At 49.2% G+C, this 27331-nt stretch overlaps 1 protein-coding gene across 8 annotated transcripts in view; it reads left to right on the forward strand.

The window, feature by feature from the left end:
- The window catches only part of LOC137379937 (transmembrane and coiled-coil domains protein 1-like), a 164976-nt gene extending 139841 nt beyond the window's left edge, over window positions 1–25135 (forward strand). For all 8 annotated transcript variants that reach the window (XM_068051326.1, XM_068051330.1, XM_068051325.1 and 5 more), the window contains 3 exons: window positions 5591–6516; window positions 16965–17100; window positions 23038–25135. In XM_068051326.1, coding sequence (XP_067907427.1) covers window positions 5591–6516; window positions 16965–17100; window positions 23038–23352 — 1377 coding nt within the window. In that variant the 3' untranslated portion in view covers window positions 23353–25135. The remainder of the gene's footprint in view (window positions 1–5590; window positions 6517–16964; window positions 17101–23037) is intronic.
- The last annotated feature ends 2196 nt before the right edge of the window (window positions 25136–27331 follow it).

Here is a 27331-nt window from a genome sequence, read left to right on the forward strand (position 1 = left end):
TAATTGAAAATATTGAAACCAGTCTGGGAGGGACAGGAACAGTTTCTGTTTCATGGAAAGTCCCAATCCTTTGAGATCTTTAATATGTAATCCAACCAGGAGTGGCTACAATGCGTGTATGTTTAGTCCCATATACACAATAATAGGGACTAAGAGTGGGTATGCTGTCTGTACATTTACTCCCATATACGCAGTAACAGGAACCAGGAGTGGACACCGAGTGGGTAGGTTGGGGTTGGTAGTTAGGAACAGGAATAGACCATCGACCCTGCTCTGCCATTCAGTCAGATCATGGCTGATCATCTATCTCAATGCCACTTTCCCATGCTATCGCCATATCCCTTGGTCATGATGTCATTAGTATCTATGTTTGGGGGTGGGGAGGGTGTGGCCATTGGGAGCAGACTTAACCTTGTACTGTTACTGTTGCCTCTGCTTTATTTTCAGTTCAGCTGTTTCTGAGCTGATGACCAGTGTTTAGCCCACGTGAGATGCTTTATGGATGAATAAGTACAGTGAGGCTGGATGACTAGTGTTTTGATTCAGGGATCACATTTTGGGGCTGGATATTTTTATTATGCTAAGCAGCGAGCTTAGGATCGTTCTTGGGATGTAACCATCATTTATTGCCCATCTATACCCTGAACAAAGTGATTCCTGACAACGCAGACGGCCACTGACGTCATCAGGTTGCGCCAAGGTGCGCACATGAGCAGACGGGCTGCTGCTTTCTGCACGTGTGCTGCGTTCCGACTTGCCAGGACTGGTTAGCGCATGTGCCGATGAAGTCATCGCGTGACGTGTGCATCTGTGGGCACTGCACCTGGTCGGCCTCTGCACATGCACTGTACGCGTACAGCAGTGCAACACCAACAGGTATTCACCCATGTGTGAAGCTCCGCTCCCCCCCCCCGCGGCTCTCTCCGGCTGTTCCGCGCTTTCGGCTGCGCCCCCCCCCACTGCTCTCTCCAGCCGCTCCGCTCTTTCCAGCCACTCCGCTCCCCCCCAGCTGCTCTCTTTGGCCGTTCCGCTCTTTCGGCCGCTCCGCTCTTTCGGCCGCTCCGCTCCCCCTCTCTCCAGCTGCTCCGCTCTTTCCAGCCACTCCGCCCCCCCCCCCTACGGTGCTCTTTCCGGCTGCTCCGCTCTTTCCGGCTGCTCCGCTCCCCCTCCGTCGTCTCCGGCCCGCTCGCTCACCCACTCCCTGGTCCGCTTCGCTCCCCCCCGCCCCTCCCCCGTTCCCAGCCCGCTCCGCTCCCTCCCCCCGCTTCCCCGGCCCGCTCGCCCTCTCGCTTGCTCTCTCCCGCCATTGTGTGCTGCCATGTGTTTAGGTTAGGTTGCCTTCGTGTGATTATTTGAGCAGCGCCATCTTTAGTCCTGGCAGCTGCCTGAAGTCGCAGACTGTGACGTTTTAGTGGCACATGCTGCATTTGCACATGTGCCACTGCAGCGCCACCTAGTGGTAGCATTGTTAGCAAACGCAGCCTACCCTGAAAAGGTGGTGAGGTTAAAGGCCTGCTACCTGACCCGAACCCGACAGGACCCAACGACATGTATCGGGTTCAGGTTTGGGTCGCTCTTCCGGGTCCGGCTTTTGGGGTCAGTCTCGGGTCGGGTCGGGCGCGGAAAAAAATGGAGGGACTTGGGCCGGTTCGGGCTCGGGTCCAATGTGGTTCTGTTGGGTTCAGGTCCGTGTTGTTTTTTCGTGACCTGAGCAGGCCTTTAGGTGGGGTACCTTCTTGACCAGTTTGATATAACTGAGTATCTTGCTAGAGCCCTTCAGTGGGCAGTTAAGAATCAACCGCATTGGTGCAGGCCAGAGCATTAAAGATGGCAGCTTTCCCTCCTTAGAGGACATTAGTGAACCAGTTGGATTTTTATGATAACGCACCACCTTCGTAGTTATTGTTTTTACAGATCTCAGCTTTCTACTTTCGGATTTTGAAAACTCAATTCAAATTCTTAAAGTGGTGGGATTTAGGTGGATGGTCGCATAGTGGTAATGTTACTGAGGCTGGACTAATGCTCTGGACTCATGAGTTCAAATCCCACAATGGCAGCTGGGGGAATTTAAATTCAATTAATTAATAAATCTGGAATAAAACGTTAGCTTCATTAATAATCATGAAACTACCGGATTAAGATAAAAACCCATCTGGTTCACTAATGTCCTTTAAGGAAGGAAATCTGCTGTCCTTACCTGGTCTGGCCTACATGTGACTCCAGACCCACAGCAATGTGTTTGACTCTGAACTGCACTCTGAAATGGCCTAGAAAACCACTCAGTTGCACCAAACAATGACAGAAAAGTTAAAATAGAATAAAACCAGACGGACCAGCTGGCATCGACTTGGGCACTGGAAATGAGGCACAATGTGGCCAGTCCGCCCTGCAAAATCCTCCTTACTAACATCTGGGGACTTGTGCCAAAATTGGGAGAGCTGTCCCACAGACTAGTCAAGCATAAGTCTGACATAGTCATACTCACCGAATCTGACCTTACAGTCCCAGGCACTACCATCACCATCCCGGGTATGTTCTGTCCCCTCAGCAGGACAGAACCATCAGAGGTGGTGCCACAGTGGTATATGGTTGGGAGGGAGGTGCCCTGGGAGTCCTCAACATTGACTCTGGACCCCATGAAGTCTCATTAAACATCAGGTCAAACGTGGACAAGCAAACCACCTGCTGATTACCACCTGCTGCCCTCCTTCAGCTGATGAGTCAGTGCTTCTCCATATTGAACACCACCTGGAGGAAGCACTGAGGGTGGCAAGGGCACAAAATGTACTCTGGGTGGGGGACTTCAAAGTCCATCACCAAGAGTGGCTCGGTAGCACCATTACTGACCGAGCTGGCTGAGTCCTGAAGGACATAGCTGCTAGACTGGGTGTGTGGCAGGTGGTGAGGAAACAAACAAGAGGGAAAAACCTACTCGACCTCACTCTCACCAATCTACCTGTTGCTCATTGATCTGTCCATGACAGTATAGATAGGAGTGACCACTGCACAATCCTTATAGACAAAGTCCCTTCTTCACACTGAGGGTACCCTCCATCGTGTTATGTAGCACTACCACCATGCTAAATGGGATAGATTTCGAACAGATATAGCAATGCAAAACTGGGCATTAGTGAAGCGCTGTGAACCATCAACAGCAGAATTGTATTCAGCCACAATCTGTAACCTCATAGTCCGGCATATCCCTCACTCTATCATTACCATCAAGCTGGGGGACCAACCCTGGTTCAGTGACGAGTGTAGGAGGGCATGCCAAGAGCAGCACCAGGCATACCTAAAAATGAGGTGTCAGCCTGGTGAAGCTACAACACAGGACTACTTGCATGCCAAACAGCTCAAGCAGCATGCGATAGACAGAGCTAAGCGATTCCGCAACCAACGGATCAGATCTAAGCTCTGCAGTCCTGCCACAGGCTATCATGAATGGTGGTGGATAATTAAACAACTGACAGGAGGAGGAGACTCCAAAAAGATTCCCGCCCTCAATGATGGGGGAGCCCAGCAAATCAGTGCAAAAGACAAGGCTGAAGTGTTTACAACCATCATCAGCTGGAAGTGCCGAGTGGATGATCCATCTCAGTCTCCTCCTGAGGTCCTCAACATCACAGATGCCAGTCTTCAGATAATCTGATTCACTGCACGTGATATCAAGAAATGGCTGAAGCCACTGGACACTGCAAAGACTATGGGGCCTGACAACATCCCAACTGTAGTACTGAAGACTTGTGCTCCAGAACCAGCCTTACCCCTAGCCAAGCTGTTCCAATACAGCTACAATACTGGCATCTATCTGACAATATAGAAAATTGCCCAGGTATGTCCTGACAACAAAAAGCAGGACAAATCCAATCCGGCCAATTACTGCCCCATCAATCTACTCTCAATCATCAGATCAGTTATGGAAGGTGTCGTCGACAGCGCTATCAAGCGGCACTTGCTCAGCAATAACCTACTCACCGATGCTCAGTTTGGGTTCCACCAGGGCCACTCAGCTCCAGACCTTATTACAATCTTGGTCCAAACATGGACAGAAGAGTTGAATTCCAGAGATGAGGTGAGAGTGACTGCCCTTGACATCAAAGGCAGCATTTGACTGAGTATGGCATTAAGGAGCCCTAGCAAAACTGAAGTCAATGGGAATCAGGACAAAACTTTCCACTGGTTGGAGTCATACCCAGCACAAAGGAAGATGGTTGTGGTTGTTGGAGGCCAATCATCTCAGCCCCAGGACTTTGCTGCAGGAGTTCCTCAGGGCAGTGTCCTAGGCCCAACCATCTTTAGCTGCTTCATCAATGACCATCCCTCCAACATAAATTCCGAAGTGGGGATGTTCGCTGTTGATTGCACAGTGTTCAGTACCATTTGCAACTCCTAAGATACTGAAGCTGTCTGTGCCGCATGCAGCAAGACCTGGGTAACATCAGCTTGGGCTGATAAGTGGCAAGTAACATTCGCAGCACGCAAGTTCCTTGCAGTGACCATCTCCAACAAGAGACAATCTAACCATCTTCCATTGACATTCATCAGCATTGCCATTGCTGAATTCCCCACCATCGACATCCTAGGGGTTACCCTTGACCAGAAACTTAACTGGACCTGATACATACATAAATACTGTTGATATAAGAGCAGGTCAAAGGCTGGGAATTCTGCATCAAACAACTCACCTGACTCCCCAATGCCTGTCCATCATCTACAATACACAAGTCAGGAGTGTGATAGAATACTCTCCATGTGCCGAGATACTCAATACTCAATGCTTGAAGCTCGACTCTATCCAAGCTAAAGCAGCCCACTTGATCGGTACCTCATCCACCACATTATTCATTCACTCCCTCCACCACCGACGCACAGTGGCAGCAGTGTGTATCATCTACAAGATGCACTGCAGCAACTCGTTGAGGCTCCTTCGACAGCACCTTCCAAACCCGTCACCTCTACCACCTAGAAGGACAAGAGCAGCAGATGCATGGGAACACCACCACCTGCAAGTTCCCCTCCAAGTCACACAACATCCTGACTTGGAACTATATCACCGTTCCTTCACTGTTGCTGGGTCAAAATCCTGGAACTCCCTCTCTAACAGCACTGTGGGTGTACCTACACGCCGAGGATTGCAGCAGTTCAAGAACTCAGCTCAGCACCACCTTCTCAAGGGCAATTAGGGATGGGCAAAAAATGAGATCTTGCCAGCAATGCCCACATCCCAAGAACAAATAAAAAAACACTCTTCCCCTCTGTAGCTTTTGGACAGTTCCACAACTATGGGGGTGGTGGTCTGTAGCCTCTGGGCAGTTCCAACCATCCATACAAACCTGTCGGTAACTCTGTGGCATAACGTGGGGGTAAATGAATGCCCCTCATCAGTGTAGCAAACAACTGACGTCTGCTGAACCTCTCCTAGCAGCTTGGCTTGTAGTGGGGAAGCTGCTGGAGTTTGAGTGGGAGCACAGGGCGGGGCGGGGGGAATTCATTTCTAACCATCACCCAGATTTAGAGTTCTCACCATTTGTTCTACTTTTAAAAAGAACCACACGCACACAATTTGTTGACCTTTGGTTCTGTATCGTAGATCGAACGCTTGGAAGTGAACAGCTTGGCCCCATCGAGTGTGATTGCTTCGAGCTCGGATGGTGGGGTTAGTGTGGATGGCCTGGATGGTGCCCTGGACCCTCAGAGGACGAAAGCTGCCATTGCCCACCTACAGCAGAAGGTCCTGAAGCTGACAGAGCAGCTGAAGGTGGAGCAGACAGCCCGGGACGACAATGTGGCAGAGTACCTCAAGCTGGCCAACAATGCTGACCGGCAGCAGGGCAGCCGTATAAAGCAGGTCTTTGAGAAGAAGAACCAGAAGTCTGCTCAAACAATCCTGCAGCTGCAACGCAAACTAGAGCACTACCACCGCAAGCTACGTGAGATTGAGCACAATGGCATCCCCCGCCAGCCCAAGGATGTGCTGCGGGACATGCAGCAGGGTCTGAAGGGTGTGGGGGCCAAGGTGACGGGCTTCAGCGAGGGTGTGGTGGGTAGTGTACGGGGCGGACTCTCCAGCTTTTCCCAGGCCACCCACTCGGCCGCGGGCGCCGTGGTCTCCAAGCCACGGGAGATCGCATCGCTCCTCCGCAACAGATTTGGCAGCGCTGACAACATTCCTGGCCTCAAAGACTCACTGGATGAAGCCCAGACTGAGGAATGCCTCAAGGGCCTGGGCATCTGTGGCAATCTGCAGTTCAGCCCCAGGTACGGCAGTGAGGAGGAGTGCTCAAGTGGCACATCGGGATCAGGTGCCAACAGCATGTCAGGGGCACCCCTGGAACCCTCCACCTCTAAAACCAACACACTGGACCTCTCCTGCTCAGGCTTTGAGGGAATATTCCAAGAACTGCAGCAAGTGAAGGAGACACAGGCCCGATTGGAAGAGTCATTTGATACTTTAAAATCTCACTATCAGAGGGATTATACACTCATGTTACAAACACTACAGGAAGAACGATACAGGTACAGTCACAGCCAGGAGCTGTCTGCTACATCATCTCTACCCTTCTGTTAGATTGCTGTCCATTTGCCTTTGTTTTGATTTGCATTTCATTCCCATCTTATTATGTGTGAATGGGGTGTGTGATCCCAGCTGCTCCTGTTTTACCCATTGACAGGGTATTTGTGTTTGAGAGATGTGTGATCCCAGCTGCCCCTATTTTACTCATTCACAGGGTATCTGTGTGTATGTGTGTGTGTGTGTGTCCAGCTGCCCTGTTTTACTCATTCACAGGGTATCTGTCTATGATTCACAGGTTATGAGGTGTGTCTGATCCCAGCTGTCCGCTGTTATACCCATTCACAGGATATGTGTGGGTGTGGGGTGTGTTTCCAACTGCCCCTGTCTTACCCATTCACAAGGTATCTTTGTGTGTGTGTGTGTGTGTCTGGCTGCCCCTGTTTTACCCCTTCACAGGGTATTTGTGTGTGTGGGTGTGTGTTCCCATCTGATCTAGTTTTTAATGATTATTTGTAAAGAATCTCTTCCATTTTTGGTTTCTCTGCTGAAACGAGTCTGTTTGCACAGTGCTTGCTACTGAGCACCTCACAGTGAGAGGATATTCTAAAGGACTCTGGCTCAAAGTCACTGTCAGTGTCCACGGGTAGCATGTCTGACTGCTAGCTCAGGTGCTGACATCCAGACCACTTCCCATTCGTATCCTCGTGACTCTGTTTAAGTTGTCAACCCTGACTTAGTGAGAGCACTCTCCCCTTTTGAGTCATATGGGATCCTGGGCTTTATAAATAGAATCATAGAGGACAAAAGTCTGGAGGTTATGATGAACCTTGACAAAATACTGGTTCAGCTTCAATTGGAGAATTGTGTCCAATTCTGGACACCGCATTTTAGAAAGTGAAGGCTTTAGAGAGAGTGCAGAAAAAAATTGCGAGGGACTTCAGTTACGAGGATAGATTGGAGAAGCTGGGGTTGTTCTCCAGAGAGAAGAAAAGGCTGAGAGGAGATTTGATAGAGGTGTTCAAAATCATAGGGTTCTAGACAGCGTAGATAGAGAGATACTATTCCCATTGACGCTGGGGTTGAGAACTAGAGGGCACCGATTTAAGGTGATTGGCAAAAGAACCAAAGGAGACATGAGGGAAAAGAAAATTATGCAGGGAGTGGTTAGGATCTGGAATGCATTGCCTGAGAGAGTGGTGGAGGCTGATTCGATCATGACTTTCAAAAGGGAATTGGATAATTATCTGAAGAGAAAAAATGTGCAGGGTTACTGGGGCAGGGGAAAGGGCCAAGCTGAATTGCTCTTAGAGAGCTGGCATGGACTTGAGGGGCCGAATGTCCGCCTTCAGTTCTGTAATCATTCTATGATTCTGTTCTATGGGTACGGGTCCCACTTGAGAGATCTAAGCACAATCTCCAGGATGACACTTCAGTGGTGCTGTCTTTCAGATGAGATGTTAAACTGTGGCCTCATCTGCCCTGTCAGATGGACATAAAAGATTTCATGGCATTATTGGAAGAAGAGCAGGGTTGTTCTCCCCAGTGTCCTGGCCAATATTTATCCCACAACCAACGTCACTAAAACAGACCATAGAAACATAGAAAATAGGAGCAGGAGTAGGCCATTCGGCCCTTTGAGCCTGCTTAACCATTCATTATGATCATGGCTGATCATCCAACTCAGTAACCTGTTCCCGTTTTCGCCCCATACCCTTTGATCCCTTTAGACCCAAGAGCTATATCTAATTCCTTCTTGAAAACATACAATGTTTTGGCCTCAACTGCTTTCTGTGGTAGCGAATTCCACAGGCTCACCACTCTCTGGTGAAGAAATTTCTCCTCATCTCAGTCCTGAAAGGTTTACCCCATATCCTGAGACCATGATCCCTGGTTCTGGACTCCCCCACCATCAGGAACATCCTTCCTGCATCTACCCTGTCAAGTCCTGTTAGAATTTTATAGGTTTTTATGAGATCCCCCCTCACTCTTCTGAACTCCAGCGAAGATAATCCTAACTGACTCAATCTCTCCTCATACGTCAGTCCCACCATCCCAGGAATCAGTCTGGTAAACCTTTGCTGCACTCCCTCTATAGCAAGAACATCCTTCCTCAGATAAAGAGACCAAAACTGCACACAATATTCCAGGTGTGGCCTCACCAAGGCCCTGTATAATTGCAGCAAGACATCCCTGCTCCTGTACTCGAATCCTCTCGCTATGAAGGGCAACATACCATTTGCCTTTTTTACCGCCTGTTGCACCTGCATGACTGGTGTACGAGAACACCCAGGTCTCGCTGCATATTCCCCTCTCTCAGTTTATAGCCGTTCTGCCTTCCTGTTTTTGCTACCAAAGTGGATAACCTCACATTTATCCACATTATACTGCATCTGCCATGCATTAGCCCTCTCAGTCAACTTGTCCAAATCACCCTGAAGCCTCTCTGCATCCACCTCACAACTCACCCTCCCACCCAATTTTGTGTCATCTGCAAATTTGGAGATATACATTTAGTTCCCTCATCAAAATCATTAATATATATTGTGAATAGCTGGGGTCCTAGCAACAATCCCTGCGGTACCCCACTAGTCACTGCCTGCCATTCGAAAAAAGACCCATTTATCCCTACTCTTTGTTTCCTGTCCACCAACCAATTTTCTATCCATCGCAATACACTACCCCCAATCCCATGCGCTTTAATTTTACATGCTAATCTCATATGTGGGACTTTGTCAAAACCATCTGGTCATTATCACATTGCTTTTTTGTGGGAGCTTGCTGTGCACAAATTGTCATGTTTCCTACATTACAACAGTGACTCTCCTTCAAAAGGTGCCTTGGGATGTCCTGAAAATTTAAATGGTGCTATGGAAATTCAAATCTTTAATTGAACAACAACTAGTATTTATATATCTATTTAAATATTTGCATTTATGTATATGTATTTATGTTTATTTATATAAGCAGAGGGACCTGGGCGTATATGTGCATAAGTCATTGAAGGTGGTAGGACAGGTTGAGAGAGCAGTTAATAAAGCATACAGTATCCTGGGCTTTATTGATAAGGGCATAGAGTACAAGAGCAAGGAAGTTAAGTTGAACTTGTATAAGACACTAGTTCGACCTCAGTTGGAGTATTACGTCCAGTTCTGGGCACTGCACTTGAGGAAAGGCATGAGGGCATTGGTGAGAGGAGAGAAAAGATTCACGAGAATGGTTCCAGGGATGAGGAATTTCAGCTATGAAGATAGATTGGAGAAGTTGGGACTGTTTTCCTTGGAGAAGAGAAGGCTGAGAGGTGATTTGATTCAAAATCATGAGGGGTCTGGACAGAGTAGAGAGAAACTGTTCCCGCTCGTGAAAGGATCAAGAACAAGAGGGCACAAATTTAAAGTATTTGGTAAGAGAAGCAAATGCGACATGAGGAAAATCTTTTTCACGCAGCGAGTGGTTAAGGTCTGGAATGCACTGCCTGAGACTGTGGTGGAGGCAGGTTCAAGTGAAGCATTCAAAAGGGAATTAGACAGTTAAATGAGAAGAAAGAAAGTGCAGGGTTATGGGGAGAAGTTGGGGGGTTGGAACTGAGGGAATTGCTCATTTGGAGAGCCAGTGTGAACACAATGGGCTGAATAGCCACCTCCTGCACTATAACAATTGTGTGATATAGCACCTTTAATGTGATGACATATCCCAAGGCACTTTACAGGAGCATTACCAAACAAAATTTGTCATGAAGCCACATAAGGAGATACTAGGTCAGATGACCAAAAGCTTGGTCAAAGAGGTAGGTTTTAAGGAGAGTCTGAAAGGAGGAAAGCGAGGTGGAGAGATGTAGGGAAGGTATTCCAGAGCTTGGGGCCTCGGCAACTGAAGGCGCGGCCACCAGTGACGGGGTGATTAAAATTGGAGATGCACAAGAGGCCAGAATTGAAGGAGGAGATTTCAGAGACCGGGAGGGATGAGGTCATGGAGGAATTTGCAACCAATGATGAGAATTTTAGTATTGAGGCATTGCTGACCAGGAGCCTGTGTCGATCAGTGAGCACTGGGTGAAGGGTAAATAAAACTGAGTGAAAATTGAAATCAGAGGCAAAGAAGGTATTGAACTCAGTTATAATTGATTGTTAGGAACAGAGCTGCAGTTTTTTGCATTTTGATCTCCACTCCGACTCCAGCCCAGTGCAGAGTCAGATTCCCTCTTGTCTGAGTCATCAGCTGTGTTGATTGATAGTTGGTGAGAATGAGCTGCTGGCAGTTCCCCCCATCGCCCCACCATTTCTCTCTCATTGTCCAGGGTGAGTCAATGAACTAACTAGAGTGTAAGTAACAGGTGTCGAACTGTATTCGCACACCCTGTAACAGGTCCGCCCCTCCACAATTGTAACACATTGAAGATAATTGTTGGCGAGGCTGCAGCAGATATTTAGGGCTGTATAGGGTTCTATCCATGCTGAGTTAGTGTACAGCTTGTTGAAGTTCAGTGCTCTATCCACAAGGTAGTGTTGTATGCTTACATTTCTGGAACACAGTGTTTTGCTGAAGATTTAATCTCCTCCACAGATTTGAATACTCTGGATTATGTTACATTCAGAGTCAGGCACTTTTCACAATGAATCATTTATTTTCCCTGATCCGTTGCACAAGGTTGAAAATGAAATGTGTTTTTAAGATACAGATTTTCTGGTATTGCAAGTGCTACTAATGTCACCGCACAGATTGATTTCAGAGACTTAATACTTGTGCTGGAATTGTCAACCTAATAAACTTGTAGAGTTCCCTCTCATACCTCTTTCTGTCATTACTCTATATTCTCACTGCAGTCTGTTCATTCACACCCTGCTCTACTCTCCACCCTCCTACGTTTCTGCTCTCCCTTTTTAGCTCTCAGCTTCACCCCTTTTTCTGGGCTTTTGATTTCTCTTTATCCCCTTCTGCATGCTTTCTCTTTCTCTCGTGCTCTCTTTTGTTCTCCTGCTCCCCCCTCCTGCCCTCCCCACCCGCCCTCCTTCCCCCCCACTCTCCCTCCCCGCCCACTCTCCCCGCCCACTCTCGGGAGCAGTGACCATAATTCCATAAGTTTTAAGGTACTTGGGGATAAGGATAAGAGTAGTCCTCGGGTGAAGGTGCTAAATTGGGGGAAGGCTAATTATAACAATATTAGGCAGGAACTGAAGAGTTTAGATTGGGGGCAGCTGTTTGAGGGTAAAACAACATCTGACATGTGGGAGTCTTTCAAACGTCAGCTGATTAGAATCCAGGACCAGCATGTTCCTGTGAGGAAGAAAGACAAGTTTGGCAAGTTTCGGGAAGCTTGGATAACAGGGGATATTGTGAGCCTAGTCAAAAAGAAAAAGGAAGTATTTGTAAGGGCTGGAAGGCTAGGAACAGATGAAGCACTTGAGGAATATAAAGACAGTAGGAAGGAACTTAAGCAAGGAGTTAGGAGGGCTAAAAGGGGTCATGAAAAGTCATTGGCAAACAGGATTAAGGAAAATCCCAAGGCTTTTTATACATATATAAAGAGCAAGAGAGTAACCAGGGAAAGGGTTGGCCCACTCAAGGACAGAGATGGGAATCTATGCATGGAGCCAGAGGAAATGGGTGAGGTGCTAAGTGAGTACTTTGCATCAGTATTCACCAAGGAGAAGGACTTGGTGGATGATGAGCCTAGGGAAGGGAGTGCAGATAGTCTCAGTCAACTCATTATCAAAAAGGAGGAGGTGTTGGGTGTCTTGCAAAGCATTAAGGTAGATAACTCCCCAGGGCCTGATGGGATCTACCCCAGAATACTGAGGGAGACAAGGGAAGAAATTGCTGGGGCCTTGACAGAAATCTTTGTATCCTCATTGGCTACAGGTAAGGTCCCAGAGGACTGGAGAATAGCCAATGTTGTTCCTTTGTTTAAGAAGGGTGGTAAGGATAATCCAGGAAATTATAGGCCGGTGAGCCTTACGTTAGTGGTAGGGAAACTATTAGAGAGGATTCTTCGGGACAGGATTTACTCCCATTTGGAAACAAACAAACTTATTAGCGAGAGACAGCATGGTTTTGTGAAGGGGAGGTCGTGTCTTACTAATTTGATTGAGTTTTTTGAGGAAGTGACGAAGATGATTGATGAGGGAAGGGTGGTGGATGTTGTCTATATGGACTTTAGTAAAGCCTTTGACAAGGTCCCGCATGGCAGACTGGTGCAAAAGGTGAAGTTACACGGGATCAGAGGTGAGCTGGCAAGATGGATACAGAACTGGCTCAGTCACAGAAGACAGAGGGTAACAGTGGATGGGTGTTTTTCTGAATGGAGGGATGTGACTAGTGGTGTTCCGCAGGGATCAGTGCTGGGACCTTTGCTGTTTGTAGTATATATAAATGATTTGGAGGAAAATGTAGCTGGTCTGATTAGTAAGTTTGCGGACGACACAAAGGTTGGTGGAGTTGCGGATAATGATGAGGATTGTCAGATGATACAGCAGGATATAGATCGGTTGGAGACCTGGGCGGAGAAATGGCAGATGGAGTTTAATCCGGACAAATGTGAGGTCATGCATTTTGGAAGGTCTAATGCAGGTGGGAGGTATACAGTAAATGGCAGAACCCTTGGGAGTATTGACAAGCAGAGAGATCTGGGCGTACAGGTCCACAGGTCACTGAAAGTGGCAATGCAGGTGGATAAGGTAGTCAAGAAGGCATATGGCATGCTTGCCTTCATCGGTCGGGGCATAGAGTATAAAAATTGGCAAGTCATGTTGCAGCTGTACAGAACCTTAGTTAGGCCACAGTTAGAATATTGCGTGCAATTCTGGTCACCACACTACCAGAAGGACATGGAGGCTTTGGAGAGGGTACAGAGGAGGTTTACCAGGATGTTGCCTGGTCTGGAGGGCATTAGCTATGAGGAGAGGTTGGAAAAACTCTGATTGTTTTCACTGGAACAACGGAGGTGGAGGGACGACATGATAGAGGTTTACAAAGTTATGAGCGGCATGGACAGAGTGGATAGTCAGAAGCTTTTTCCGAGGGTGGAAGAGTCGGTTACTGGGGGACATAGGTTTAAGGTACGAGGGGCAAAGTTTAGAGGGGATGTGCGAGGCAAGTTTTGTACACAGAGGGTGGTGAGTGCCTGGAACTTGCTGCCAGGGGAGGTGGTGGAAGCAGATATGGTAGCGACGTTTAAGAGACATCTTGACAAATATATGAGTAGGAAGGGAATAGTGGGATATGGGCCCCGGAGGTAATTAAGGTGTTAGTTTCGGCAGGCATCAAGATCGGCGCAGGCTTGGAGGGCCGAATGTTCCTTTGCTGTACTGTTCTTTGTTCTTTGTACTGAGACAGTGTAGTGCCAGTTCTCACATCCTTACACCAGCACAGGCTGATTGATGCTAGTTCAAATGGTGCATCCTCACCGCTTGATACTCACCTGGTGAGTTCTTTGTGCTCTTCCAGGTTCAAGTGGGAGGAAGAGTGCAGCAGAGGAAGAACCCATTTCAATTCTAGTTTATGCCAGTGATTTGAAGACACATCTGCTACATGCTTGAAAAGTGTTTGCATCATCCAGCTGTTAAATTAGATATACAGACCAAGAAATTCACTGTTCAATCCAGAGAATTCAATCAGATTTCAACGGGGCTGATAAAAGCTAACAGATCATTTACAGTGTTTGTGTCTGAGACCCAAGACAATGGTTTTGTCCTTCCCAGCGTTTAACTGAGGAAATTGTGACTCATCCAGGACTGGATGTCAGAGAAGCAGTCTGTCAACACAGATAGAGAGGTCGAGCTGCTATCCGTGCACATGTGGAATCCGTCCTCATGTCTTTGCATAATATCACTAAGGGGCAGCATGTAGATAAGGAATAGGAGGAGGCCAAGCGTAGATCCTTGGGGATTCCAGAGGTTAAATGGTAGGAGGAGGAGTAGAAACCATTGTCGGTAATGCCATGGCTACAATCAGATGGGTCAGAGTGGAAAGCAGGGAGAGTCTCACTGTGTTGGATAATCAGAGGGAGGAGCATGGTGTGGTCCAAGGCTGTAGACAGGTTGAAAAGATGAGGAGGGATAGTTTACCATAGAATGTCATTTGTGACTTTGATAAGGGCTGGACGCCTGATTGGAGGGATTCAAACATGGAGTTGCAGGAAAGCTGAGCACAGATTTGGGAGGCAAGCATGCTCACGGACTTGGGAGAGGAATGGGGGGTGGGGGGCAGGGGGGGTGGGTTGGAGATGGGATGGCAATTTGCAAGGTAGAAAGGGACAGTACCCGAGGAGAGAGAACCATTAAAACTATCACCCAGCATGGTGGAAGGCAAGAAAGGAGGTCGGGCAGTCACAGTTTGATGAGAATAGCATTGAGGCACCATGTGGAGAAGATGAGCTTGGAGAGAGCGTGAGGGGAGATAGAAGAAAAGTTTAGCTCTTGTAAATAAGAGCTTAGAATACAGAAGTAGTAATGATAAATTTGTACAAATCAGTTGGAGTTTTGTGAGTTGTTACGACTGAGGTGGGAGGAGTGCACCGTTTATTCTAGTCCTACTTCTCCACAGGTCAGAACATATATTTAAATTTTTTCCCCACTTACCGATACGGTCAATCATAGACTCTATTTTTATCCCAGAATAAAACACATCAACCAGGTTTCTTTAATAAACAACAAAATTATCAGTTTATTATAAAACAAGTCTTAACTGGTAGTGAAGTAAAGCATAAACACACAGATTTAAATATAAAAGTTCCCTTTTTTACCTTAGCTCCTCACACACACGCACGCATACGTACACCTGTTCAACAGAAAAATAAAAGGGATTTTTGTTTTAGAACTCTTAATAAAAAAAAGACAAAAAAAAACGGGCTGAATACTTGCTCATTCTTAAAGAAAAAAAGAGAAGATATGGAAAGGTGTCCTTGGTTTTGCTTTGGCATCCCAAATGCGTACAGACGGCTGTCACTGGGATCTTCTTGGAACAGTTCTTTCTAGGTGATGTTGAAGATCAATTTGGGTCGGCTTTCCAAGAAATACAGCTATAGAGGTATCGGGTAGGTCTTATAGCAGAAATGCAGCAATAGGGATTTTAGTTCCCACATATTTGATGCACAGGTTTTCTTCAAATACAGGAGGAAAGAGGAGACTGACACACTGGACAAGCGGGGTTTCATTCAAAGGCAGAGAAAGAGATGAACTGGGTTTCCTTGGCAAACAAAAACCAACTGTCTTCCAAACAATTCACCTTCAAACTCACTGTCCAAAGCAAAACCAAAATAATGTCACAAGAATCAAGCCTCCTGATACCTATAAATCTTAACCTGTCACTTCTCTGTAAACATCATCTCCTAGTCAAAACAACAAGCTCCCTGCTGGTTGGTATTTTATCTGAAAACAGGTGCCTTCCAGTAAGGGATTGTTTACAAGCCAAGTCCAGGAAACCTTCTGGTGACCTCTTTTAAAAGACACAAAGTTCGGCATTTCTTCAAGTTTCCAGATGAATCAATGTCCATAATTCAACTGTAAACGTATTTTACAAAAAGAAAAGCACTTTCTTAACTGTGTGGATTCAACAAAGTGATGTCAGGGTTGGAAACAACTTCTGAGGAGAGACCTGAGCTGGGATTGTTTCACTAGAATGGAGAAGGTTCAGAGGTATTTTAAATGAAGGCGTTTATGGTTAGTCTTTCCCTGTACATTCTTGTCTGGGTGGGAGTTAGTAATTGTGGGGATTGGAGGCCCATCAATTTAAAACCTTGAATGTGAGAACAGAGGTTTGGAGATATTTCCTTACCCTGGTGGTTATTGAAGCATGGAATGTATTGCCACAGTAGTGGCTGAGGCACAGGCCTGTGCATCTTTGAAGGGAAATATTAGAAGCAGAGAATAATACAGGCAATGGAGAATGGGCAGACTTGTTGAATCAAATTGCCTCCTTCTGTGGCGTGCTATTCTATAAATCACACAGCTTGTCTTGCAGGGTTACCCAAAGCCAGAGGGTGCCAGGCCCTGTGATTGGATTACCCCTGCAAGGTCATAGTTGAACCTTTATTGGATACAAAGTACAGAGCGGGGGTGGGGGAGTACAAAGTACAGAGCTGTTAAAAGCTGATTGTAAAATTTGATGGCGATCAAATTTGTTTCACATTCTCTCGAAGTCGGTTTCCATTGAGACCCTCAGATTGAGGGCCAGGAATCTGAATAAATACCCTCTTCAGTCTGCCAGGAGAATGATGCAGGGCTCCTGGAGTAGCCCCATCTAAGCTAGGAAGAGCCTTGCCTGTATTCAACTACTCGCCTGGCCATTGAATCTTTCTTTGGAGAATTATGGCCACCCAGTGATACTGTGCCCTTCTCACACTGTGCCTGATGGCCTAGCCTGCCCCAAAAGATAAATCAAATTGTTGCTTGTCCTTTGCTGTTTTAAAGAAAGATGTGCATCTTTCTGTCATCTCACGTTCTGTTGTCTGTAACAGGTGTGAGCGGCTTGAAGATCAGCTCAATGACCTGACAGAGCTTCACCAAAATGAGATCCTCAACCTCAAGCAGGAGCTGGCGAGCATGGAAGAGAAGATCGCCTACCAATCTTATGAGCGAGCACGGGATATTCAGGTCAGTCTACAGGGACATAGCCCACAGAGCCGGAGTGACAGTCACTCCCTGGCATTTACTCCTGAGCATGTGCAAAAACACCTCCCCGATATCAAGTGACTGGTGTCTTCACAGAAGACAGAGTTTCAGGGAGTCTCATTGCATCGCGGAGCCAATATATATCAGCTCTTGCCATCACAGAATGTGATGGCTTAGCTCCCATTCTTCCTCCTCCTCCTCTCCCATTCCTCCTCCTTCTCCCACTCTCCCATTCCTCCTCTTCCTCTGCATTCCTCTTCCTCCTCTCCATTCCTCCTCATCCTCTCCATTCCTCCTCCTCCTCTCCCATTCCAACTCCTCCTCTCCCATTCCTCCTCCTCTCCCATTCCTCCTCCTCTCCCATTCCAACTCCTCCTCTCCCATTCCTCCTCGTCCCTATTCCTCCTCCTCTCCCATTCCTCCTCCTCCTCCACCTCTCCCATTTCTCCACCTCCTCCACTCACATTTCTCCTCCTCTCCCATTCCTCCTCCTCTTCTCCATTCCTCCTCTTCCTCTTCTTTCCTCCTCCTCTCCATTCCTCCTCCTCCTCTGCAATCCTCCCCTCTCCATTCCTCCACTTCCTCTTCTTTCCTCCCCCTCTCCATTCCTCCTCCTCTCCCATTACTCCATCTCTTCCTCTCCCATTCCTCCTCGTCCACCTGCCCCATTCCTCCTCCTCTCAATTCATCCTCCTCCTCTCAATTCATCCTCCTCCTCAATTCTTCCTCCTCTTCCTTCTCCTCCACTTCCATTCCTTCTCTTTCGCTCCCATTCCTCTTCCTCCTCACAATTCCACCTCCTCCTCTCCCATTCCTCCTCCTCTCCCATTCCTCCTCGTCTCTATTCCTCCTCCTCTTCCATTTCTCCTCCTCTCCCATTCCTCCTCCTCCTCTCCATTCCTCCTCCTCTCTATTCCTCCTCTTCCTCTTCATTCCTTCTCCTCCTCTCCATTCCTCCCCTCTCCATTCCTCCTCCTCTCCCATTTCTCCTCCTCCTCTCCATTCCTCCTCTTCCTCTTCATTCCTTCTCCTCTCCATTCCTCCTCCTCTCCATTCCTCCTTCTCTCCATTCCTCCTCCTCTCCATTCCTCCTCCTCTCCATTCCTCCTCCTCTCCATTCCTCCTCCTCTCCCATTTCTCCTCCTCTTCCTCTCCCATTCCTCCTCCTCCTCCTCTCAATTCTAACTCCCCTTCCTCCTCCTCCACTTACATTCCTTCTCTTTCGCTCCAATTCCTCTTCCTCCTCACAATTCCTCTTCCTCCTCCTCCTCCTCCACTTCCATTCCTCCTCTTCCTCCTGTACTCCCATTCCTCCTCCTCCTCTCCATTCTTCCCCCTCCTCATCCTCCTCTCCATTCCTCCCCCTCCTCCTCCTCCTCTCCATTCCTCCTGCTGCTCCATTCCTCCTCCTCCTCCTCCTCTCCATAACTCTTCCTCACTCTTCCTCCTTTCCATTCCTCCTCTTCCTCATTCCTCCTCCTCCTCACCATTCCTTCTCCTCCTCCCCTACTCCCATTCCTCCTCCTCCTCCATCCGCGTTCCTCCTCCTCCTCCATCCGCATTCCTCCTCCTCCTCCTCTACTCGCATTCCTCCTCCTCTACTCGCATTCCTCCTCCTCTACTCGCCTTCCTCCTCCTCTACTCACATTTCTCCTCCTCTACTCCCATTCCTCTTCCTCCTCCTCTATTCCCATTCCTCTTCCTCCTCCATTCCCATTCCTCTTCCTCCTCGTCTCCCATTTCTCCACCTCTTCCTCTCCCATTCCTCCTCCTCCTCCTCTCAATTCGTCCTCCTCCTCAATTCTAACTCCTCTTCCTCCTCCTCCACTTCCATTCCTCCTCTTCATCCTCTACTCCCATTCCTCCTCCTCCTCTTCATTCCTCCCCCTCCTCCTTCTCTCCATTCCTCCTGCTGCTCCATTCTTCCTCCTCCTCCATACCTACTCCTCCTCTCCATTCCTCCTCTTTCTCATTCATCCTCCTCCTCGCCATTCCTTCTCCTCCTTCTCTTCCTTCTCTACTCCCATTCCTCCTCCTCCTATACTCCCATTCCTACTCCTCCTCCTATACTCCCATTCCTCCTCCTCCTCTGCTCCCATTCCTCCACCTCCTATACTCCCATTCCTCCTCCTCCTCTACTCCCATTCCTCCTCCTCTACTCCCATTCCTCCTCCTCTACTCCCATTCCTCCTCCTCCTCCTATACTCCCATTCCGCCTCCACCTCCTCTACTCCCATTCCTCCTCCCCCTCCTCTACTCCCATTCCTCCTCCTCATTCCTCCTCCTCCTTCTCTCCATTCCTCCTCCTCTTTCTCTCCATTCCTCCTCCTCCTCCTCCTCTGCATTCCTTGTCCTCCTCCTCTCCATTCTTCCTCCTCTACCATTCCTCCTCTACCATTTGTAAAATTCTAACAGGACTGGACAGACTAGATGCAGGAAGGATGTTCCCAATGGCGGGGAGTCCAGGACTGGGGGTCACAATCTAAGGATAAGGGCTAAGCCAATTAGGACTGAGATGAGGGTTCTCTTCACCCAGTGAGTGGTGAACCTGTGGAATTCTCTACCACAGAAAAAAGTTGAGTCCAAATCATTAAATATATTCAAGAAAGAGTTAGATATAGTTCTTAGGGCTAAAGGGATCAAGGGATACGGGGAGAAAGTGGGAACAGGTTACTGAGTTTGGACGATCAGCGATGATCATATTGAATGGCGATGCAGGCTCGAAGGGCCAAATGGCCTACTCCTGCTCTTATTTTTCTATGTTACCATGTTTTTTCCTCCTCCTCTACTCCCATTCCTCCTCCTCCTCTCCCCCTCATTCTTTCTCCTCCTCATTCCGCCACCTCATTCCTCCTCTCCATTCCACCTCATTCCTCCTCTCCATTCCTCCTCATTCCTCCTCCTCATTGCTCCTCCTTCTCCTCTCCATTCCTCCTTCTCCTTCTCTCCTTTCCTCCTCCTCCTCCTCCTCCTCCTCTCCATTCCTCCTCCTCCTCTCCAATCCTGCTGCTCCTCTCATTTCTTCCTGCTCCTCTCCATTCCTTCTCCTCCTCCTCTCCATTCCTCCTCCTCCTCCTCCCCATTCCTCCTCCTCCTCCTCCCCATTCCTCCTCCTCCTCCTTTCCATTCCTCCTCCTCCTCCTTTTCATTCCTCCTCCTCCTCCTTTTCATTCCTCCTCATTCCTCCTCCTCCTCATTGCTCCTCCTTCTCCTCTACATTCCTCCTTCTCCTTCTCTCCTTTCCTCCTCCTCCTCCTCCCCATTCCACCTCCTCCTCCTCCCCATTCCACCTCCTCCTCTCCATTCCTCCTCCCCATTCCTCCTCCTCCTCCTCTCCATTCCTCCTCCTCCTCCTCCCCATTCCTCCTCCTCCTCCTTTCCATTCCTCCTCCTCCTCCTTTCCATTCCTCCTCCTCCTCCTCCTTTCCATTCCTCCTCCTCCTTCTCTCCATTCCTCCTCCTCCTCTTCCCCATTCCTCCTCCTCCTCCTTTCCATTCCTCCTCCTCCTCTCCATTCCTACTTCTCCTCCTCTCCATTCCTACTTCTCCTCCTCTCCATTCCTACTTCTCCTCCACTCCATTCCTACTCCTCCTCCTCCTCCATTCCTCCTCCTCCTTCTCTCCATTCCTCCTCCTCTCCATTCTTCCTCCTCCTCTTCTCCCATTCCTCCTCCTGCTCTACTGCCATTCCTCCTCCTCCTCCTGCTCTACTCCCATTCCTCCTCCTCCTCCTGCTCTACTCCCATTCCTCCTCCACCTCCTCTACTCACATTCCTCCTCCTCCTCTACTCTCTTTCCTCCTCCTCTACCCCCATTCCTCCTCTTCTACCCCCATTCCTCCTCCTCTACCCCATTCCTCCTCCTCTACCCCCATTCCTCCTCCTCCTCTACTCCCATTCCTTCTCCCCATTCCTCCTCCTCCTCCTCTACTCCCATTCCTTCTCCCCATTCCTCCTCCTCTTTCTCTCCATTCCTCCTGCTCCTCCGCCTCCACCTCTCCATTCCTCATCCTCCTCCTCTACCCCCATTCCTCCTCATCCTCCACCTCTACTCCCATTCCTCATTCCTCCTCCTCCTCTTCTCCCATTCCTCCTCCACATTGCTCCTTCTCCTCCTCTCCATTCCTTTTCCTCCTCCTCTCCCTCCTCCTCTTCCTCTCCATTCCTCCTGCTCCTCTCCATTCCTTTTCCTCCTCCTCTTCCTCTGCATTCCTCCTCCTCTCCATTCCTTTTCCTCCTCCTCTCCATTCCTTTTCCTCCTCCTCTCCATTCCTCCCCCTCCTCCTCTCCATTCCTCCCCCTCCTCTCCATTTCTGCCCCTCCTCTCCATTCCTCCCCCTCCTCCTCTCCATTCCTCCCCCTCCTCCTCTCCATTCCTCCTCCTCCTCCTCTCCATTCCTCCTCCTCCTCTCCATTCCTCCTCCTCCTCTCCATTCCTTTTCCTCCTCCTCTCCATTCCTTCCCCTCCTCCTCTCCATTCCTCCCCCTCCTCCTCTCCATTCCTCCCCCTCCTCCTCTCCATTCCTCCCCCTCCTCTCCATTTCTGCCCCTCCTCTCCATTCCTCCCCCTCCTCCTCTCCATTCCTCCTCCTCCTCCTCTCCATTCCTCCTCCTCCTCTCCATTCCTCCTGCTCCGCCTCTCCATTCCTCCTGCTCCTCCGCCTCCTCCTCTCCATTCCTCCTGCTCCTCCTCTCCATTCCTCCTCCTCCTCTCCATTCCTCCTGCTCCTCCGCCTCTTCCTCTCCATTCCTCCTGCTCCTCCTCTCCATTCCTCCTGCTCCTCCGCCTCTTCCTCTCCATTCCTCCTCCTCCTCCTCTCCATTCCTCCTGCTCCTCCTCTCCATTCCTCCTCATTCCTCCTCCTCCTCATTGCTCCTCCTTCTCCTCTACATTCCTCCTTCTCCTTCTCTCCTTTCCTCCTCCTCCTCCCCATTCCACCTCCTCCTCCTCCCCATTCCACCTCCTCCTCCTCCCCATTCCGCCTCCTCCTCTCCATTCCTCCTCCCCATTCCTCCTCCTCCTCCTCTCCATTCCTCCTCCTCCTCCTCCTCTCCATTCCTCCTCCTCCTCTCCATTCCTCCTCCTCCTCTACCATTCCTCCTCCTCCTCCTCTACCATTCGTCCTCCTCCTCTCCACTCTTTTTCCTCCTCCTCTCCCTCTTCCTCTCCATTCCTCCTGCTCCTCTCCATTCCTCTTCCTCCTCCTACCATTCCTCCTCCTCCTACCATTCCTCCTCCTCCTCCTACCATTCCTGCTCCTCCTCTACCATTCCTCCTCCTCCTACTATTCCTCCTCCTCCTCCTCTACCATTCCTCCTCCTCCTCCTTTACCATTCCTCCTCCTCCTCCTCTCCATTCCTTTTCCACCTCGTCTCCCTCCTCCTCTTCCTCTCCATTCCTCCTGCTCCTCTCCATTCCTCCTCCTCCTCCTCTCCATTTTTCCTCCTCCTCTACCATTCCTCCTCCTCCTCCTCCTCTCCATTCCTCCTCCTCCTCTCCATTCCTCCTCCTCCTCCTCTACCATTCCTCCTCCTCCTCCTCTCCATTCCTCCTCCTCTTCTACCATTCCTCCTCCTCCTCCTCTCCATTCCTCCTCCTCCTCCTCTACCATTCCTCCTCCTCCTCCTCCATTCCTTTTCCTCCTCCTCTCCCTCCTCCTCCTCCTCTACTCCCATTCCTCTTCCTCCCTACTCCTCTTCATTCCTCCTCCAATCTGATTCCTCCTCCTCCTGTCCAGTTCCTCCTTTCCTCCTCAGATTCTCCCAATCGTTCTCCTCTCCAGCTCTATTAACTCACGTCCTCTGTTGTGTAACTTGAATCCCCTGTTAATTTGCTTACCCTTTTGTGTAACTTACGACCCCTGTTGTATAACTCAGTCCCATGTTCTGTAACTCACGTGCGATGTTGTGACTCTTGCAGGAAGCCCTCGAAGCCTGTCAGACTCGTATCTCCAAGATGGAGCTGCAGCAGCAGCAACAACAGGTGGTGCAACTGGAGGGTCTGGAGAATGGTACGGCCCGCACCTTACTGGGCAAGCTGATCAATGTGCTACTGGCAGTGATGGCCGTGCTCCTGGTCTTCGTATCAACGCTGGCTAACTGCCTCGTACCATTGATGAAGACGCGGAGCAGGACGTTCAGCACTTTGTTTTTTCTGATCTTTGTGGGCATGACTTGGAGGAACTGGCAGATTATCAGTGGGTATGTGGGGCGATTGGTTCCGCTTCCCACATGACACTGTGCTTGCGACACGAGGCCCACCATGAAGTACAAGACTTTTTAATTGAGTGCACGTGGACAGAGTGGATTTGTTTACATATGAAAAAGACACCTTTTCTTTCCCTGACTGACACTTGCTGATAGTATTTGAAGATCGAATCGAATTGGTTGGTAAATTGTGTAATGACTGCGTGTGGGAAGTGTCCTCCAGTACAGGTACAGACTGAGCGAGGAGAGGCAGGCAGAAGAGCCAAGAGATTGATGTATGGTTCAATACTAACCCTCCTCGATCTCCAAATCTCTCTCGGGGGGCGGGGGGGGGGGGTGGAAACAATAACAAAATTGCCTAAAATTTAGTGCACAGTGTACTTTGTTTATTTTTAAAGAAATATTTTGTATTTTATTTGACTCAGCCCAGTCCTGCAGTATTGAGAAGTATCTACTGTGAATTAAGAGCACATTCCACCTTCCAGGAAACAGATTCAGGGTTTTTAATTTCATTCAGATTTGTCGAACTCTCCACAATGATCTGTATTGAGACACTCCACACTGGGATAAACTTGAACTAATCCTGCAGGTCACTGCCTCCTCCCACGCCAGGCTTTATGGGGTTGGCACAGTGCCCTATCCTGCGGAGTAATAATGCCGCAATTACTGGGGGTACCTAACAGGTCCCCTCCTTCTTGCCTTGAAGGCCACACACTCCGCCCCAACCCCCATCCCACCCGCATCAACTAACATACTTGAAGAGTGTCGCACTCAAAAGCGTCTCAGTGCTTCCATACTGGTTCGAAGATAGATACTATTTTAGCAGTGGAATGTTTTTAATTTAAGTAATAACATGCTGTTTTGCGTATTTTAAATGAAGTAATGCACAGTGATGGTGAACTCACCCTCTCTCACTGGGCCCTGCCCCCCTCTCTGGGTCCCCCCATTCTTTCTGGGCCCCGCCCCTCTCACTAAGCCCATCACTGAATAGGTTTTTCTGTTCATTGATATTTATCTGCCGAGGGTGCCACTGCCTTTCCCTCCCCTCCATTTTCCTTTGAAGACTTCTCAGTGTACACTTGGCTGTGGGCCTACGAAGCTGCCTGATGATTGCTGAAAGTTGTGGTTTTCATTGTCCCTTGGTACAATTGGTTAGAGGCCGTTGCACAAATTCCTCCTCACGCGCCCTGCCTGGGGCAGTCGGTAGGTTGTGGGCTTCCCCCATTCACGAGGGGCCTTGTATGAAGAGAGAGGGTGATGATTGCTTGTGGGATCCCCCCCCTCTGCCCATTCCTGATGAGGCATCTCCAGTTCTCCCACAGACACTGACTCCTTGAAGATAGTTTCAAAGCACATAGCAGATAAAGGGAGCTGCTGACAAACCCGAAGCACTCCAGCTGTGAATCTCCTTTGCTAAAGAAGGATTAAGAGGCAGTTCGGTAGAGTACACGCCTTTTCAGAATGAGATTGGTTTTGTCAACATGAAATGCAATGCAGCGAGCTTTATTCTTACTCAAAGCACAGCTCGTGGTGAGATGGTCTGATGGTGCCTGGCAGCCCAGGTTGCAGTGGTTTATGATGCGTGTGAATGGTGACTTGTCCCAGCCATTGCCAGAACCAGGAGAGCCTCAGTACAACAGGTATGAATGGCGCTGGGAGATTTCTGAGTGACCCCATTGAAATTAACACTGTACGTTAGATTGCAGCTGCTGTTCCCCATCTGATTACATTCACATCTTGTTATTTGTTGCAGATTTTCAGCTGCAGTTATTGTACTGTACTTAAATAAAGAGCTCAGCTGTTAATCCTTTCTTCATTAGTGGTCATTGTGTATGCTCGACTGGGGTGAGAGTCTTGCTGCTCTTTTCAAATCCAGGCGTGTTTTCAGACCACTCCTTGCGGTCAGCTGTCATTATTCTCAGACACATTTCCATTGTCGCATTTACCAGACAAGCCAGCGAAACCCGAGCTTCAGTTCCTGCTTCCCCTCTTATCTGATCCCAGTCACCATGGCAATGGAAGTAAGTGCTGGTTCCATCCCACGTTCCCTGCTCACACCCACTGTTCGGGCTCCCACTTCCAAGAAAAGGGCACTGGGTGAGGCAGAGAGCAGCTAGGGATCATCAAAGCCATATTCAACCAGGGGTGAAGTGTGGGGGGTGGAAGGAGGGGAATCTACTATACTGGGCAGTATTTTATCCATGGCACGCCGTTCCCAACAGGTGCTTCCGCTTTGGGGTCGGGAGCCGGTTTGCGTTGGGTTAAAATATCAAGGACTGCCGGTGGGCACTGGAGACACGTGCGATCACGTGATGGAGGAAGCTTTTCATTGGTGAAAGCTGCTGTCAGTTAAAAACAAAGAGCACCCTGGACAAAGAGGGAGGCGCTGCATCACAGTCACAACGTTCCTTCCCAACTCCACAGCCTAAGTGATTTCTCTATTTTTTCTGTGCAACAGATCTTGTCCCCGACATTCATTTCCTTATTGTTTATTGTCATTGACCTCCCCCCTTCACATCCATGTCTGTGAGCAGACGTAGACCGACCACGGTTCAGCGATGCTTCCCTGCAGGTTCTCTTCCAGGCCGTTAAGGGAAGGCGGGAAGATGGCAGTATAAGACCCTCCTGCCTGACCATGGCGGCCTGGGCCGAGGTGGCAGAGGAGGTGAACAACCATGGGGCCCATACAGGAACATGGATGCAGTGTAGGAAACGGGTCAACAACCTGCTCCAAACCGCCAAGGTTTCAGGGCCGCATCAAAGAGTCAATTGTGGAGTCATCAACAATTTACACCTGTGAGTGGGCAGCTATGTCAGGAGTGATCAGCCTCAGTGCCTCATGGCAATTGAGGACAAAGCGTGTGAAAGTCTGGCTTATGTCAACACTTGGATGCAACGTGTGACTGATGGGCCAGCATGCGTGATGCAGATGCGTACAGACAAAGGGGTTAGGTGTCACTTGACATGTAACTAACTCTGCACTTGTCATGCAGGATAAGCAGATCCATAATGTGAGAGATGGGTCAAAGACAGGAGGTCTGAGCTGAGGTTTCTCACCCCTGCAGAGGAAGAGGCTCTGCAGCTCCCAGGAGAGGAGGGAGGAAGAGCAGTAGCAGACGGCGAGGCTGGAAAGGCCAGGCGTAAGTGTAGAAATGCATTCAACCTGGTGGCATATGGGCACACGAGGAAATATGTACCTCTCATATTGTGATGAACTTTAATGTGGTTCTGCTTCTTCTCTACTGCAGTTCATCGCAATCCCAGGACCAGGCTAGAGACACGGGAGGAGCCTGAAGATTCCATCTCTGGGGACAATGACACCCCTGTTCCAGAGGATGCTCCATCACCTGCCTTCTCATCAACCTCCACCAACGCAGTTACACCCACTCAGGTCGCGGAGGGGTCACGTTTAGAATCAGGGTCACAATCTGGTGAGCACAACATGGACACGTTACAGCAGCAGAAGGGTCCCCTGACACTCAGAGGACTGCTGGGATCCAGGCCACAGCCTAGACCCATGCTGATGACCGGCCTCTGGTAACGGCCACAATAAGCCTAGTGGACATGCAGCATAAGGTAGGGGAACATATCTTGGAGATGCCAGAGGTCATGCACAGCTTTGTGTGGGCGATGGAGAAGTCCATGCAAGCCATGAGTTCTGCCATGTCTCGGGCATGTGAACGCATGGCTTGGTCCATGGAGAGGCAGGTAGATCACACGACCCATATGCGCTCTGACCTGTATTCCATCGCACTAGCCATGGGCTCAGTGCAGCAGTGACTAGGCAAGAGAGGGACGATGCACATCGACCTCCCTCCAGGTGCTCCTACCCCTCAGGGAGACAGGCGGGTGCCATTGCGTACCCAAAAGGATGAGGAGTGCTTGCTACCTGCCCCGGGACTGTCATCTCTGGACGCACCCGGGGTGAGCAGCCTCTTTTCATCCCCTCTGACACTGATCCCATTACATCCAGTAAGAGGATGCCCCTGCACCAGTGCAGGAGATCA

Source organism: Heterodontus francisci, chromosome 19 (genome assembly GCF_036365525.1).
Source record: "Heterodontus francisci isolate sHetFra1 chromosome 19, sHetFra1.hap1, whole genome shotgun sequence".
Taxonomy (NCBI): Eukaryota; Metazoa; Chordata; class Chondrichthyes; order Heterodontiformes; family Heterodontidae; genus Heterodontus; species Heterodontus francisci.